At 32.0% G+C, this 15,305-nt stretch overlaps 1 protein-coding gene across 3 annotated transcripts in view; it reads left to right on the top strand.

The window, feature by feature from the left end:
* LOC107451128 (protein kinase, cAMP-dependent, regulatory subunit type 1) overlaps positions 1-15,305 on the top strand; it is a 136,862-nt gene that overhangs the window by 61,234 nt on the left and 60,323 nt on the right. Inside the window, exon 1 of one of the 3 annotated variants that reach the window (XM_016067129.3) lies at positions 7,680-7,837. The exons of the other annotated variants lie outside the window; for them this stretch is intronic. Within the exon in view, the coding sequence (XP_015922615.1) occupies positions 7,835-7,837 (3 nt within the window). The 5' untranslated portion in view covers positions 7,680-7,834. Of the gene's footprint in view, positions 1-7,679; positions 7,838-15,305 lie in introns of those variants that run through there. 3 annotated transcript variants of the gene reach the window in all.

The raw sequence follows: 15,305 nt of genomic DNA on the forward strand, positions 1-15,305 counted from the left end.
TAAAATTACTTCTTATTATATTCCGTATAAAGTTAAAATTTAAACTGTGTCAGATACTTTTTCTCAAGAAATTGCTTTATTCTTTTTTAATAAATTTAACATGAAAATTTTAAAAACGTCTAAGAATCACTTTCCCAGTAGACAGTTTAGTATTAAAAATCTATTATATATAATTCTCTTACGTGGCTCCCAAATTTTGGCTGTATTTCTTTTCCGCCGGTGGCAATGCTTGCTTTGTTTTGAAAACACCAAAGCATTCTGCCTTTTAATGATGTGTTTCTGATCTAATATATATAATTCTCTTACGTGGCTCCCAAATTTTGGCTGAAGTACTTTGTACAACTAAATAAGATTCTTTTCACAACAGTTAAATATTTACTTTATTTTCTTCATTCATAGAGAAAACAGTCGGCAAAGAATTCTGTTAGGTTAAAAAACATTTCGCTAAAAAAATAACGAATTCTAAAAGAAATAAAAATAAACAACTTAAAAAATAAAAATGCTGTTGCCAGCCATAGAATTTTTTGAAAGTTAACTTAGCAACATAAATCAAAATGACATAGAAGCGCAACTAGATCAAAATTATGATACCTGAGCGCTTGACGTAACAAATCCTTCAATTCTAAAAGTGTTGTATCGCCAAATGCCCAAATTAACAATTGTGTTCTTAAAGAAATTCTATAAAAAGTTTTAAATAAACAACCTACTTCTACAACTGCTTCTTGAAGAACTTGGCTCATAGATTAAAAATATTGTTTTAATTTTACAGTACTAACTTTACTTCTACTTTCATTATTGCTATGACCCTCTTTCATTACATTTTACAACTTCATGCTAAATTTGAGGACTTTAAGTTGTTTTGTGGTTGAATACTGACATTTAGAAATGTGTACATAAAAAAAATAATATTTAGAGGTTAAGAGTTGCCTCAGAAAAATTTGAATTGTTGACATTGAACTTAACAATGGAAACAATCGTTTTTGTGAAAAATTGAATTGTATTGTTGACATCAAAACTAAAAATATTGTGTTTCAACTTAACAATACTACCTTAATTTATACTTTAGAATTGCCTCGGAGAAATTTGAATTGTTAGCAATGACTTAAACAAAAAGTTTTATTTTAACTGACAAATACTATATTATAATTTTAACTTTTTCTATGACTATACTCATTTTCTTACTCTTTTCTTTGTTTTTTATACATTTTATATTTTTGTGATAAAATAAAAAACTTATAGTTGTTCTGCTTCTGAACACTGATGAAAACACAAAATGATGGGCTTCATCAACAATCAAAAATATATACATTTATTTTACAAATTCCATATTATTAAGGTGGCGCCCTTCAGAGAATTAAAAATACAAAATTATCTTCATCAAAGCCGATGCTTTACATCCGGCGTTCAGTGGCAGACTACTATTTCATATTGTTTTACAACACATGGCTTTAGCCCTCTGGTGGGAAAGACTTTAAAACAAAACTTACAACAGTTACTTTTCTCAACAACTGAAATTTAGAATAGTGTGATTAAGAAAAATATGTGAACTGTTTGCAATTTCAAATTAATATTGAAATGTACAGGTTTCGAATTTTCTACAGTGAAAAGTTTTCGGAACTTCAGTATTCAATAAAGTATTCAAAAGCTAGACGTTAAGAACGTATCCATGAGCGAGCAAAGCGAGCATTGGATTGCGAAGCAATCCGAAATGAACTGCGAAAGCAGTTCCGGCGGTTGGCGAGCGCCAGCGAGCAGGGGGCGAAGCCTCCTAGTAAATAAGAAATTCTCTAAAGAATTATTATTTTTCTTCTGCGCTTTTCGATTTTTAAAATGACATTATTCCTGACTAAGCTTCGATCCCGATATTTAAAGACTTGCCACGTCTTAACACATGAAGATTTATTGTGAGCAAAATGAAATATTCCATCTCCCAAATTGCTGCTGTAATTTCTAAACTTTTTAACTTTTCGAAAACTACGAAATTATTATGGCTAAACTTCTACATTCATTATTTGAACTCTTTGTTAACTGTGTATCCAAGAAGAAGTAAATAAGTAGCAAGATGGTTATCTGTCTGTATTAATTATAATTTCAACAAATAGCAAAGTATAAGATAATAATGATAAAAATAATAATTAATAATTGAAATTTATAATTTTTGTTTACCATACAAGAAATTATAAGTTTGTTAAATGTTTCGCACATTCTCTACTTTGCCCATTAACGGTTTACTGATTCCCTACGTCAATATTAGTTCCCTTCTTTTTTTCTTTCTATTTTTTTCTTTTAACAACTCCCTATGTCGAAAATCATTTATAGTAGCAGTTGCCATGGCTACACGAACCAAAATCTATTTATATATTTTTCTTCTTTGGCACCATAAACTCGAGCATTTCTCTATCTATCGCCATCATTTTAGTTATTATTCATTTTATTAGATTGTCTTAAGATAATTATTTAAATAGTTAATTATACATTAAGTATTTATTAAGAGTAATTTCGTATTTTTATAAAAAATAAAGACTTGGTTTCGAAGTTATTTATATTTATTTTTGCTTCTTTCTAAAATGGCTGTAAAAGTTTTAAGCATTAACGGTGCTATGGTGCCCCATACTTTCATGCTATCATACTGTCATATCATGGACTGGTTACGGGATTCACCTTTTTCAAGCAATAGTAAGTATATGAGCTGCGATGGCTCAGGGGATAGAGCGTTCGCCATCCAATGAGGCGAACCGGGTTTGAATCCCAGTCGATACGAATTCCGCATCCGGTTTGCACCGACCACAGTGATAACGTGAAATATCCTCAGTGGTAGACGGATCATGGGTTAGAGTTCCCTTGCCGCCGGGCTAACCGTGGGAGGTTCTCGTGGTCTTCCTCACCATGTAACGCAAATTCGGGTTAGCTCCATCAAAAAGTCCTCCACGAAGGCAAATTTCTTCCTATACTCGATCCAGGAGTTCCCTTGTCTTCTGGATTGGGTTCAAAATTACAAGGCTACCGAGTTGAACATTAGTAGTCGAAAATTCATAAAATTGGGTTGGCTGTTCAACGACGGTTATAAAATAAAAAATTAAATAGCAAGTATATATCTTATGATACTCGGATAGACGAGTTGTATGGCTGAAGAGGTGCGTGAGGAAGTAGTACAGCACGTAATGAAGCATTGTGATGAGTTTTCTATCTCATCTCTCGACAGAGATGGAAATTATTTTGTTGTTGTTCTCATCCCCATGACCAGCTGAGCTAGATCAGGTCCATGAGCTCGTTCACTCTAAGAAAGTCTAGCACCAGCAGAGGAGCTTGAACCAGGTCCTGCCTGGTAAGTCCCAGACACGATAAAATATGGTCAGGGGAGGCCTGGGCTGCAGAACACTTAGTGCAAATTTCGAAGTGTTTATTACCATCGTTATAAGTCATTGATGACTAATGTCCACTGAGGAAACGAGTAATGGCAGTTTGTTCTCGTCTATTTCTGCCCCGAGCCAAGAAGCCCCCTGGGCACCTACTCTGTTACCATGAGTGTACCGGCGGGACCGTCCAAATGGCCATACTCTTTGCCTTACATTTAGAAAGTAAGAGGAGCGACAGTCGTAATGGCCACTTCAGCACCTGCTTTGGCCAAACTGTCAGCAATCTCATTTAGAAACCGCTGGTGCTCCAGGTTTCTGACAACAGAAGCTGCCCCTAACCCCATCCATGAATTGTTCACTCGGAAATTATCTTAATGCATTTGCTGCTTACTATGCTGAAATGTCCTGAACTTATTTTTACAGTGATTTGTATGACTTAATGGCTGCCGGACAGATTTTAAATTGTTAATAAATTCAACACATAAAAAACTTTAACAAACAATATCGCGGACTTCCCTTGAAAATAGTTAAAATTTAAATAAAATACGAAACGAAGCCACGGGCAACAGCTAGACAGTGAAAAATTTGGATAATATATTGTTTAAAAATATTTAAGGTGTTAGGATTGGAGAAATGGTTGAATAATTAGAATATTTAAATACAGTTGTGCCGTGCATTCGTTTTTGTTCATATATTATACAAGATAATTTTGAAAAGTGACCAAACTGGTCTTCAAAAAGCAGATAGTAACTAATAATCTATAATTGCAACTTAAACCTAAAATAAACTATTAAGGAAACATAAGTAAGAATTAAAAAAAAATTAATTCTTATGAAATACGTGAACCAAATTTTTTTTCTCCCTTTTATCAGGCTCTATATCATTAATCACTTTTTATAATATATTAAACAATACCCTAAACTGACACATGAATAAATCTTAAAAATGACTTCGTATAAAATTGGAAAAACGGAAGGTCAACATAGTACGAAAAGTATTAAATAACGCGCTATTTAATGACTTTGGATATTCAAGATTTTATCCTTTCAGATTTTTTATGTTACAACAACTTCTGGTGTTTATAATGTGACTGTAATGTTAAAACAAAAATAAACTTGGAATAGAAAACAATATTACAACTTAACTTACACTTTTATACGAAAACACTCTTTAACAGTGATAGTATATTTCCGACTGGGTATTTATTTTCGTTATAATAAGTATCAAAATAAAATATATTTTGTTCTAATAGGCTCTAAAATCAAGTCAATAAGACTATATAAAGCTATATGGAAAAGTACTAATATTAGGTAGAAAAAGAAATTGATTTAGTTAGAGGCTGCCTTTGTATGACGTCGTGTGCTAAGAAACAAAAAATCACACAAAAATAAAACAAAAATCAACTAAGTTATTTTTTCAACAAAAACTCCTTTATTACTATCGTTCATCGGCTCCGAAACATTTTCTTATTCTCCTGTGTACAGATACTTTTTGCGTGAAATATTTATTAATATTATGGTAAATAGTTTTTTGGTTTGTTTTATAAGATTTTAATTTACATAATAAATTGTATAATTCAGGTTTTATTGCGTGTGTCAAAGCTGTTTTATGAAAAATAATATTCTTTCTTGGCAATATTAATGAATTATTGTCTGTTTCTCAAAAATATGTCACGCGACTGATTTTAAAATTTTACATTCTGACTTATTACGCTTCTTCTTCTGCATGCACAACGCTTCTCCCTAATCATCTGCAATAAATTCATATTATTTTACTCATTCGCTGTGGTCGACTCGACCCCTAGGTCGACTCATTTGCAGGCCGAATAATTGTTTTAAGACTTAAATATTATTAGTTTTTTACTTTACATGCATTGTAGTTGCAGCATTATAAACTATTTCTCCCCAACAAAAAGAATGCATAATTGTATTTGCTTTCATCTCGATACCAGTTATTTGCACATTTATATCCGATTGTATTTTTCAGCTCATTTGTTAGCCAAAAATAAAACAAGATGACAAAATCATTAGATTAACAGAAAATCGTATAGCGAGTACATTTTAGGAATTTCCCCAAACACCTCAAATCATCTTTGTTTATTCCAAACTAGGGCTCAAATATCAAAAGTCACGGCCAAAATCGAAAGGATCCGTGATCCTCTGGGACACGTGCCATCCCCCTGGCCACAATTACTATTCGCGTGTTTAGCGCCTTTAATCGTGGCCAAACACAGGATGTTGGCCAACTTGCTGATTGCCAGGACAGCGGCTCTTAACCATGGGCGTCGACTTCCTCGAAATATTAACCTGCTTTCAACCATGTTAATGATTAATTTTTGTGTTCACTTATTTAAATAACAGAATTGCCCTTGACTGAGTAAAAATAGGAAAACAAGGCTTTTTGGAAATATTTTTAATCATATATTTTGTATTAAACATCTAAGCCAGTCGGAACAAGAAAAAATATTTTAAAGCTTTTATGGAAATATATTTATAATTATAATGGTTTTTAAGCTTCTTCACAGATAGGTTCCTTATAATATTTCAGGATTTTTTTCCCTATTTATCTGAATTTACGATGACACTTAATAGTCATCTGATTTAAGAGAGACATTTCTTACATGCATCCGATTTAACAGCCTTTTAAAATGGCGCAGGATATTATCATTGTAGTTACGGCTTATATATGTAAATATACACTAACTGCAACCATAAATCGGTATGAAATTTGCACTAATAATTAACTAACTCTGCATTATGAATATTATACCACAACGTAATACTTTCATAATTTATTTGCATTTCGATATTTTTAAAAATTTTTTATAGTGTACTCTAGAGTTTACTTCATGATTTTACTCTAAATATAGACTCACTTTTCCCATGCTTAAGTTTTGAAATTACTATGCAGATGAAAGAAAGTTTGCCGTGACTCCCGTGGTACAGCATCCTCTTAAGAAGTTTCACTCACTTATAAGAGATTTGACACCTAGACTAGAAAATTTTAATTTTCAGTTAGGAGCCAGTGGCCGGTAATCTCCAATAACTTAATAGCCACTTTTTCCTCAAGCCTAATGAGTCGGTGACCGATACTGATAGATGCTTTTCATTTAATGACCACTTTTTGAAAACTTAGCTTGGATTGAATATTTTGTTAAAAAATATTCATATTAGAAATAATTTACGACTATAAAAAGTTAATTCAAAAATAAAAAAAATTATGAAAAAATTTAGTTCAACATACTGAATGTAAAGAACTTTAATAAGAGATTAAAATATTTCTGGATGCAAAATACATTTAATGCATAGATTAGAACTTCGAAATAATGATATTTTTTTTTATTATTGGCACATTGTATGTTACTGTAATATTTTTCATAATAATTAGTGGGTTAAAATATATTAATATTTTTTTAAAAAAAAAAAAGGAATAAAGGAAATTTAAAACATAAATTGTTAAAAAAAACTCCCTTTTGCATAAATCTGTCCATCACAAATTGATGGATACTGCAGAATCAAAAGTTTGAATCGAAACACTGGGCATTTTAATAAAAATTCTATTTTCCCCAGTCTTTCTGCATTGTTGTTGTTTTTCTCTTCTTTTTTTTTTATCATTAAGTGATTTTTTAACAAAAAAAAATCCCTGAGAAAAAGTAACCGGTTATTTAATCAATTTAAGTCCACCTCTTTTGTTGACTTACCATGTAACAAATAGTTATTTTCAGGTTTATCGCCACCCTTGATTACAACTTTATTCTCATTGTTGTCATTATCTATGGAGTTATACCCGTAAATAAGCACTTATTGCACTTGTAGCCTAATTTATAATTGCTCTACTGAGACCTATAAATTTTGCTCTTATTAATTTTAAGGTGTGTCAGATTTCTTAAAGATACCATGAGTTTAAAACCGTATCCTAGCAATTAGAATCAATATACATTTTAAAATTGTTAAGGTAATACTCATCGTAATAAAACTCTTACTGTAAATATGCACCTATAGATGTGTACATAATTTACAGTTGAACTAATAGCGTCCGTAAATTATTCCCTTGCCCATTTACTTAAAGAAGTTTTACACGTTCATAAGTAATACGCCACCCTTGATCAAAACATTATCCAAGCAAATCGAATTATTGTGCATTTTAAAAGAGTAAAGGGAATTTTCATTGTTGTCACGGACTATAAATTATGCGTATAATCTCTGTGAATTAATAATGACTTAAATCTATCAAACTTTAGAAAAGGTTCTCGAAATAAATTATGATGTTATTGTGTCGACATAGATGAATATTTCTACTGTGTGTCACCATCTTTTTATCTCTTCATTTAGTATTCAGTCATGTGTTTTTCACACACCGTTTTCTCGAAAATAAATATCGCAAGTAGGCTGTACTTTCAAAATAGCGAAACCTATTGAAGCGTTAATTTTCTAAATAAACAGTAGAATTGATTCATTGGGAAACATAAGTTCTCTTGAATGGTGAGTGATGATTTTTTCGCAGTTTAAAATTTAATGTTTATGAATGAATTGATGCTATATGATACACCAGTACTATGGCTGAAATAAAAACTATTAATTTATTCAAAGAACGAAGTTTTAACTTCATGCTGGAATAGATAAGTAGAAACCATCATTTAAAATACACCAGATATTTAAAAAAAAAGGGAAAAAAAGAAACAGCTGCTCCAATACTTTAATATTTAGTAATTATATTTTCTACAGTTGACAAAAGTAATAACTCATACAAAGCATCTTTTCCTCTAAGTTGAATTTAGTTTATTATGATTCAATTTAGTTATACAATGAGCAGCCATGTATACCCTAACAATTAAGGGAGAAATGTAGAATTATTGATTTAGAATGAGAGTATTATTTTATTGGTATATAAGCGTTGTTTCAATCTACAAAAGCCTTATTACATTAGAATTAAGCGTATTTCAGGAAGAGTTACGTATACATAGAGAGAGGGCTAATATAGATATATAAATTATTTTATTCATTAGTGTATTTAGTTTCTTGCATGTTATGATAAGGAGATTGAGATCCATATATGAACAGTTGGAACGTTTCTCATGTTTGAGTAAATTTCACCAAACTAACTCTTTGGCCTCATTTTAGTGATACATAATTTATTTGATAGAATTTTGGACTAAATTGACTTTTAAGGTAAAAATATTGTCCAATTTTAGTTCCTGAGTAAGAAGCAAAAATAGTAAAGTGACACTATGATCGAAGTTGCTATTTCAACTTTAAGAGAGATAGCTAGATAAAATAGAGGATGGTGACCACTTTTTATTAATACGTATATAGATTTAGCCACGGTGGCTCAGGGGATAGAGGGTTAGCTTCCCCAATGTGCTGACCCAGGCTCGAATGCCAGCGGTAGCTAGTCGATACAAATTCTGCTCCCGTAATTCTCCCCATACGAATTCTGCTAACGTAATTCACTCCAAATTGATAACGTAAAATATTCTTAGTGATAGGTGAATCATGGGTTAGAACCCCCTTGCCGTCGAGTTAACCATGGGAGATTTTTAAGGTTTTTCTCTCCATATACCATAAATCCAGGTTATTTTCATGAAAAAGTCCTCACGATGGTTAATTTGTCCCAATGCTTTATCCCGGACTTGCCTTGTCTTCTGGGTGAATTCTAACTTTCAAGACCAATGGAGTTGAACATCGATAGTCGTAAACTCAGAATGCATAATGCTCAGAATTTTAGAAATGCATAAATACACTACTTTTCTTTTCACTATCTGACTGTTTCATAGCATATATCTCTATAATAATGTATAAGTAATGTGAGCCAAATAATAATTTTACTTTTCAATATGCCAAATTAATATATAAGAAAGACTAATTCAAGTTAGAGAGATCGGGAATGAAAATTATTTTTCAAATGCCATGGATGCTGTACAAATTGGGTCATATTCAGTAAAGAGAGTGTATCAAACATTTCAAATTCCAAGAAACGTCATTTGAAGAACAATAATTTCAAAAAAATTCTCATGGGTCGTGGTTCAGTGCTTAGAAAAAAAGCTATTAAACGAATGCAGAAACAAAGATTTCGTTTTTTGGTGTAATTGTGTAAAAATTCTCGGATGCACTAAAAAAAACTAGATATAAAGCATCGTTATAATGATACAAATAAAAAAGCTGGATGCGATTAGCTTAAGCTATTCCTAATTCATTATTTTAATTAACTATAATAAAAGTTATATTATTTGCGTGAAGTTAAACCATATCAATCAAAACTAAGTAAATGCATACTTCTAACTACTCCATCTGGGAGAAAAAAAGAGTTATCAGGGCCTGGAACATTTTTATCATGGATGAAAAAGATCAATCGTTGAACAATCGACCTAGTTTTGTTTTGACAGAAGTGGGTCATATCTTCTACAACAGTGTTTCCCAAAGTGTGGTACGCGTACCCCTAGGGGTACGGGACCAGTTTAGCGGGGGTACGCATTCTTATGCAAAATATCTTGCAACAAACGAAAATGTAAATTTTTTTTTATTTAAAATCAAAGCTAGCCATGGAAATTCTCGATTGCGTATTTTTCTATTGACTATTTTTTGCAGAGTTGTATAATTAGTGGTGTCAACAGCCAGTTGTGATTTTTAACTTTTGTGCAATTCCCCAATTTGAAAAAAAATATTGAATGGATAAGATATCCGTTTAATATTAATACAACATCCATGCCAGAAAAATTGTCGTATGCGGAAGAAGAGCAATTATTGGAACTGGTTTCAGACTGATCCTTGAAAAATAAACATGAGGAGTGTTCTTTAACATGCTGCGAATGCAAAATATGTATCCTGTCTTAACAGAAAAAGTTGTGTAATATATTTTGCCTTTTCCAACTTCATATTTATGTGAAGTCGCTTTTTCAACATTCGTGGACATTGAGTCGAAAAAAAGAAATAGATTATTGGACTTGGAATCGCATCTCTGACTAAAATTGACCACAAGATAACCGAATTATAATGAATTATCGCAGGAAAAACAATATCATCCTTCTCACTGATGCAAATAAACTTATTAATAAAACTTTGGACCAAAAAAGAAAAATAAACATTTTTAAAAGAAAAATACATTCATTTTTTTACTAGTGGTACACAGCATTACGAAAAATTTAGAAAGGGTACACTAAAGTCATAAGTTTGGGAAACACTGTTCTACAATATCATCTTTCAAAAAAGGCTTTACCATTAATATTTTCACTTGCTGCAATGCAGAAGAATATATCCCCAATCCAGCCTGAGTGATGAAAGATAAAAATGAGAAGATGGAATGCTACCTGCATCAGTTTTCTAAGACTGTAATGAGTCCTGGAGAATACTGGCAATTCCCGAGAACACAATATCTGTCCTCAAAGCAACGGGGACTTTTAATTTCGATTTAATTTTTTTCCTAATTACACGTTTCTGAACATGCCTGCTTCTGGAAGAATCTTAAACAAAAATATTGTTCTAATGCAAGAAATGCAGCTTACTCAAATTAACTTAACGTCACCGACAAAATGAAGTTAGGATACTAAATCGGAGATGGGTCTTTTTAAATAACAACGGAGCTCATCTTAAATTAATAATGCTTAGAACTACGTTATATTGCATAATTTCCTGATGTTAATATGTCAAATACAGTTTAAAAAATGGACTACCAGAAGCAAAAAAAAACTTATAAGTAAGTCTAGAACCGAGTGAAAATCTAAAGTCTGGAGAAAAAATAGACACTTCCATCAGTGAAAAAGAAGTAAATTTGAAATAATCTTTTTCAACAGATTCAGGATTTGATACAAACCACTGCGTTGACTCAATGTAAATACAATATCACAATTAAAAAGGATACGATGTATTAGATGCTCTACAAAACATGTACAAATTTTGAAAATCTAAATTTAAAAGGATATATCTAAATTTAAAAGAATATGGATTTAGAACAGTACATTAAAATTTGTTTATTTGATTCTTTTCGCTTTATTTTCCATGAAAGAAATCGTTCTTTGTAATTTGAAAAAAAAGTTATTCATGATTAAGTTATGAAATGCTTTATTTTCCATTCTTCAATTTCTTTTTTTCTTTACTGTATTGGATAGCTAATTCTTCTCTACCTTACTGCGAAATCGGTCGTTTGTGAGTTCATATTCAAACAATTTTTTTTCTTCATATTTTTGTTTACAATATTTCACTATTTTTTGCATAAAATATGTTGAGTAAATGTATAAGAATTTTAAATATACAAAAACATTTCTAGTATCGTTATTCTTTGAAGATTTATTTCGATTTTAAAAATCTATGACCATTTATACTAGACTTACCTTTATATGTACTGTTATAATTGTGATTATTAGTCTCATATTCTTTTGCTCTCAGCCCGAGGCCTCAATTCTGAACTACAATTAGAAGTTAGAGATAATTTAATAATTATATACCCATAGTCTTGAAGTTAGTGCGCCTAATATGAATTGTCCGAATGAAACGAAATTTTACATCTGTACAACATTGATTAAAATCGAAGAAAAATGACCATTTGTTGAAGGAAAAAAATACAAATAAATAGAAGTATTTGCACCCTTTTGCACCACCTCTGGAGCGAATACAGGATGTGATACGGTCGGGCCTTGAGGCATACAAGTTCTTTAAGATGTCCGGAGGCATCTCGTTCCACAGTTACTATAAAAACACCGTTAAATCGACTAAACTCGGAGGCTGTCCAGCTTGCGGTCCCAAGTGATCTCAGATATGCTCGTTCAGTGACAAGTCTGGGGATCGAGCAGACCAAATAAGGATGGCAATGTAGCGGAAGCATTTCTGTGTCTACCTTGTTGTATGAGACCAAGCATTGCTTGTTGGAAAATGGCTCCTGGGAGCTCTGTCATGAGGGGCTATGCATGTGACTGGAGGACGTCACAAACGTACCACTAAGCACCTCACCGCTGTGGCACCTCATCCGCTGTGGCACCTCATACCATCACATCTGCTGTGCTGTAGAAGCGGTGTGCGTTTGTATTGTACAGTGTTGGCAGAACTGACACCCACCACTGGCTCCGTTTAGAGTGGTGTAGCCAAGGTTGGCACGTTTCTGCCGAGGTGGTTAAAACCACTGGTAGAAACCGGTTAAAACCGGCATGGCAAAAACCCTTTTCTGCCTCATTTGTGGCATAAATTCAGAAAATGACATAAAAGTAAGTACTGAGATTGACATATAATGGATAATTCATAGAAAAAGCAATTAAATGTTAAACAAAGTACAATTTATTTACAAAATTATCACCATTCAAAATCAAATATTACATTGTTTGTACTCTGCAGTAATATATAACAAAAGACAAGTTTTAATGCAGTTTCTAAACCTAAACAATTTCTCAATTTGCTATGCACGAAAGAGAAATTTGAGAAGATTCTCTCAAATCCATCAGAACCAGCAGGCATTGCCATCCACAAAAGATTCAAACTGTTACTCTTATAATAATTGCATTGTTGCCATGCAAATTATGTCTTGAAAAGAAAAAACTATTTGAAAATAGCTCTATTATGTTAAGAGTTAAATGATAATTACTAAATTTCAGAATTTAATATAATAAACTAAAATCTAGTAATTATATTTATTATTACATTACTTTATTCTTCATTATATATAAATATTTGATATACTGCACTCTTTATATTTAATATAAGCAAAATAATATATATTTACAAACAATGAATTAAAAAGTTTGTTACAGTTACATGGAGTTAAATTTTTCAGTTTACTTAAACAAAATGTCATTAAGCAATTACTAGAACTAATATAGAAGTTTTTTTAGTTTCTGCCAGTTTTTACCGGTTATAACCAGTTTCTGCCACTGGCATGGCAAAAACCAGTTTCTGCCGGCAAAAAGCCAACCCTGGGTGTAGCTTTCGACGGGATCGGACTGCAACCGATTGGAACCACGTCCTCTTCATTGATGCATCCAGATTTAATTTGGCAGTTATGACAATCATGTACGAATGTGGAGACCCCGTGGTTAACGCCTCATTCCTGCACACACTATATAGCAGCACGACGTTCCTACTGCTGGTGGGATGATATAGGGTGCCATCGCAAACGACACTTGATGACTCTTAATATTGATACGTTCGTGACACCCTTCAGCCACATGTGTTGCTACTCAGGACAGGGCAATCAGGAGCCATTTTTCAACTAGATAATGCTTGGCCACACACAGCAAGGGTGTCAGCGGAATGCCTCCGCCATGTTACTATCTTTATATGTTCTGCTCGATTCCCAGATTTGTCACCGAACAAGCATACCTGGGAACATTTGGGGCTTTAAGTTTGACAGCCTTCGAGTTTCGTCGATTTAGTGGGTTTTTAAAGTAATTGTGCAAAGAAATGCCGCAGGACATCATGAGGGACTCGCATGCCTCAATGTCGGACCGTATTGCATCCTGTATTCGACCACGAAGAGGGTATTAAAACCTCAATTCATTTGTATTTTTTCCTGTAATAAATAATCTTTTTGCTTTGATTTTTTAATCCCTTACTTATATCAATGTTTTACTTACGGATGTAAAATTTCGTTTCAATCTGACATATCTTTCTATGTGTGCTAAATTTATGGCAATGAGTGTCATTCGTATTCATAGGGGGGAAATTTTGGGTTTTCTTCTGCATGTTACGCAAGTGCAAGGTAGTTTTAATCAAAATATTTTATGAAGAAGCTTTAGTTCCACACCTTATTCTGCAATTCCTTTGTTTTCTGAAATAGTTATACTGTGATAGTGAAAGTATACTATGAAGTTACTATGATAGTGAAATATTTAGTACTTCAAATCTAATATGGGATTATGTGGCCTTAAAAAAAGTTTCAGTTAAATTAATTTTCTAAACTTAATTACTTATTTAAAAAAATTTATTAATCATAATATTTTTTTATCAAAAAATAAATTTATTTCCCGATAATTTCAATTATTTTTTAATTTAATTTTTCATTGTAACTATTTAGTACGTAAGCCATTAAATTTATTATATCATTCTATAACCTAAAATCATAATCTCTCTTAAGCAAATTTCCTGTTAGGTTGTTTTTCTTTATTTTCAATATATCCCAACAGAGTCACGGTGGCTGATTGATACGAATTCTGTTTCCTCCTCGCATCAATCACAGTGCTGATAGAAAATATCCTCAGTAGTAGACGGATCATAGGTTTGAATCCCCTTGTAGATAGACTAACCGTGGTAGATTTTCGTGGTTTTCCTCTTCATGTTTCGTAATTGCGGGTTAGTTTCATCAGAAAAGTCTTTCACGAAGGCTAGTTTGTCGAAATGCTTGATCCAAGAGTTTCCTTGTCCTCTGGGTTGAACTCAAAATTACAAGGATACGGAGTATAGCATTGAAAGCCTTAAACTTAGAATTGAGTCAGCTGTTCAACGCCCGTTAGAAAATATAATAAAACGTTTCCCAAAGGGAATAATTTTGTTTTTAGTGCTTCACCTGTTTTCGGACAAACCAAAAAAAATAGCGGAATAGAAATCAAGAACTATATAGACCTCGTAATAAATGTCGTAGAGTAGTGTAAAAAAAAAAAAATAAACGCCGTTGCTCAAAACTAAAAAATTTTTTTTCCTTCTCAGATACTGTTTTGCCGAATAAGGAAATATCTTCACAATTTAATAATCCAATTTAATACCCGTGTGTTATAAATTTTTCTTGACATCACTGATGTATATACTATTACTGGGGCTATAAATCTGCATTATGTCTACATTGACGTATAATAAATTATTGCTTCGAATTACTATAACAACAACGTTTTTAGTTTTATTTTTGTTGTAGAAAACCCTTAGAAGAAACTCATATTCTGTTTTTAATTTGACTATGTTATGGCTATATATATATATATATATATATATATATATTTACATTTTTATAATAACAGTTATCAGTCTTTTCTTCTATAGC

The sequence above is a fragment of the Parasteatoda tepidariorum genome, chromosome 10, assembly GCF_043381705.1.
Source record: "Parasteatoda tepidariorum isolate YZ-2023 chromosome 10, CAS_Ptep_4.0, whole genome shotgun sequence".
In the NCBI taxonomy this organism is placed as follows: domain Eukaryota; kingdom Metazoa; phylum Arthropoda; class Arachnida; order Araneae; family Theridiidae; genus Parasteatoda; species Parasteatoda tepidariorum.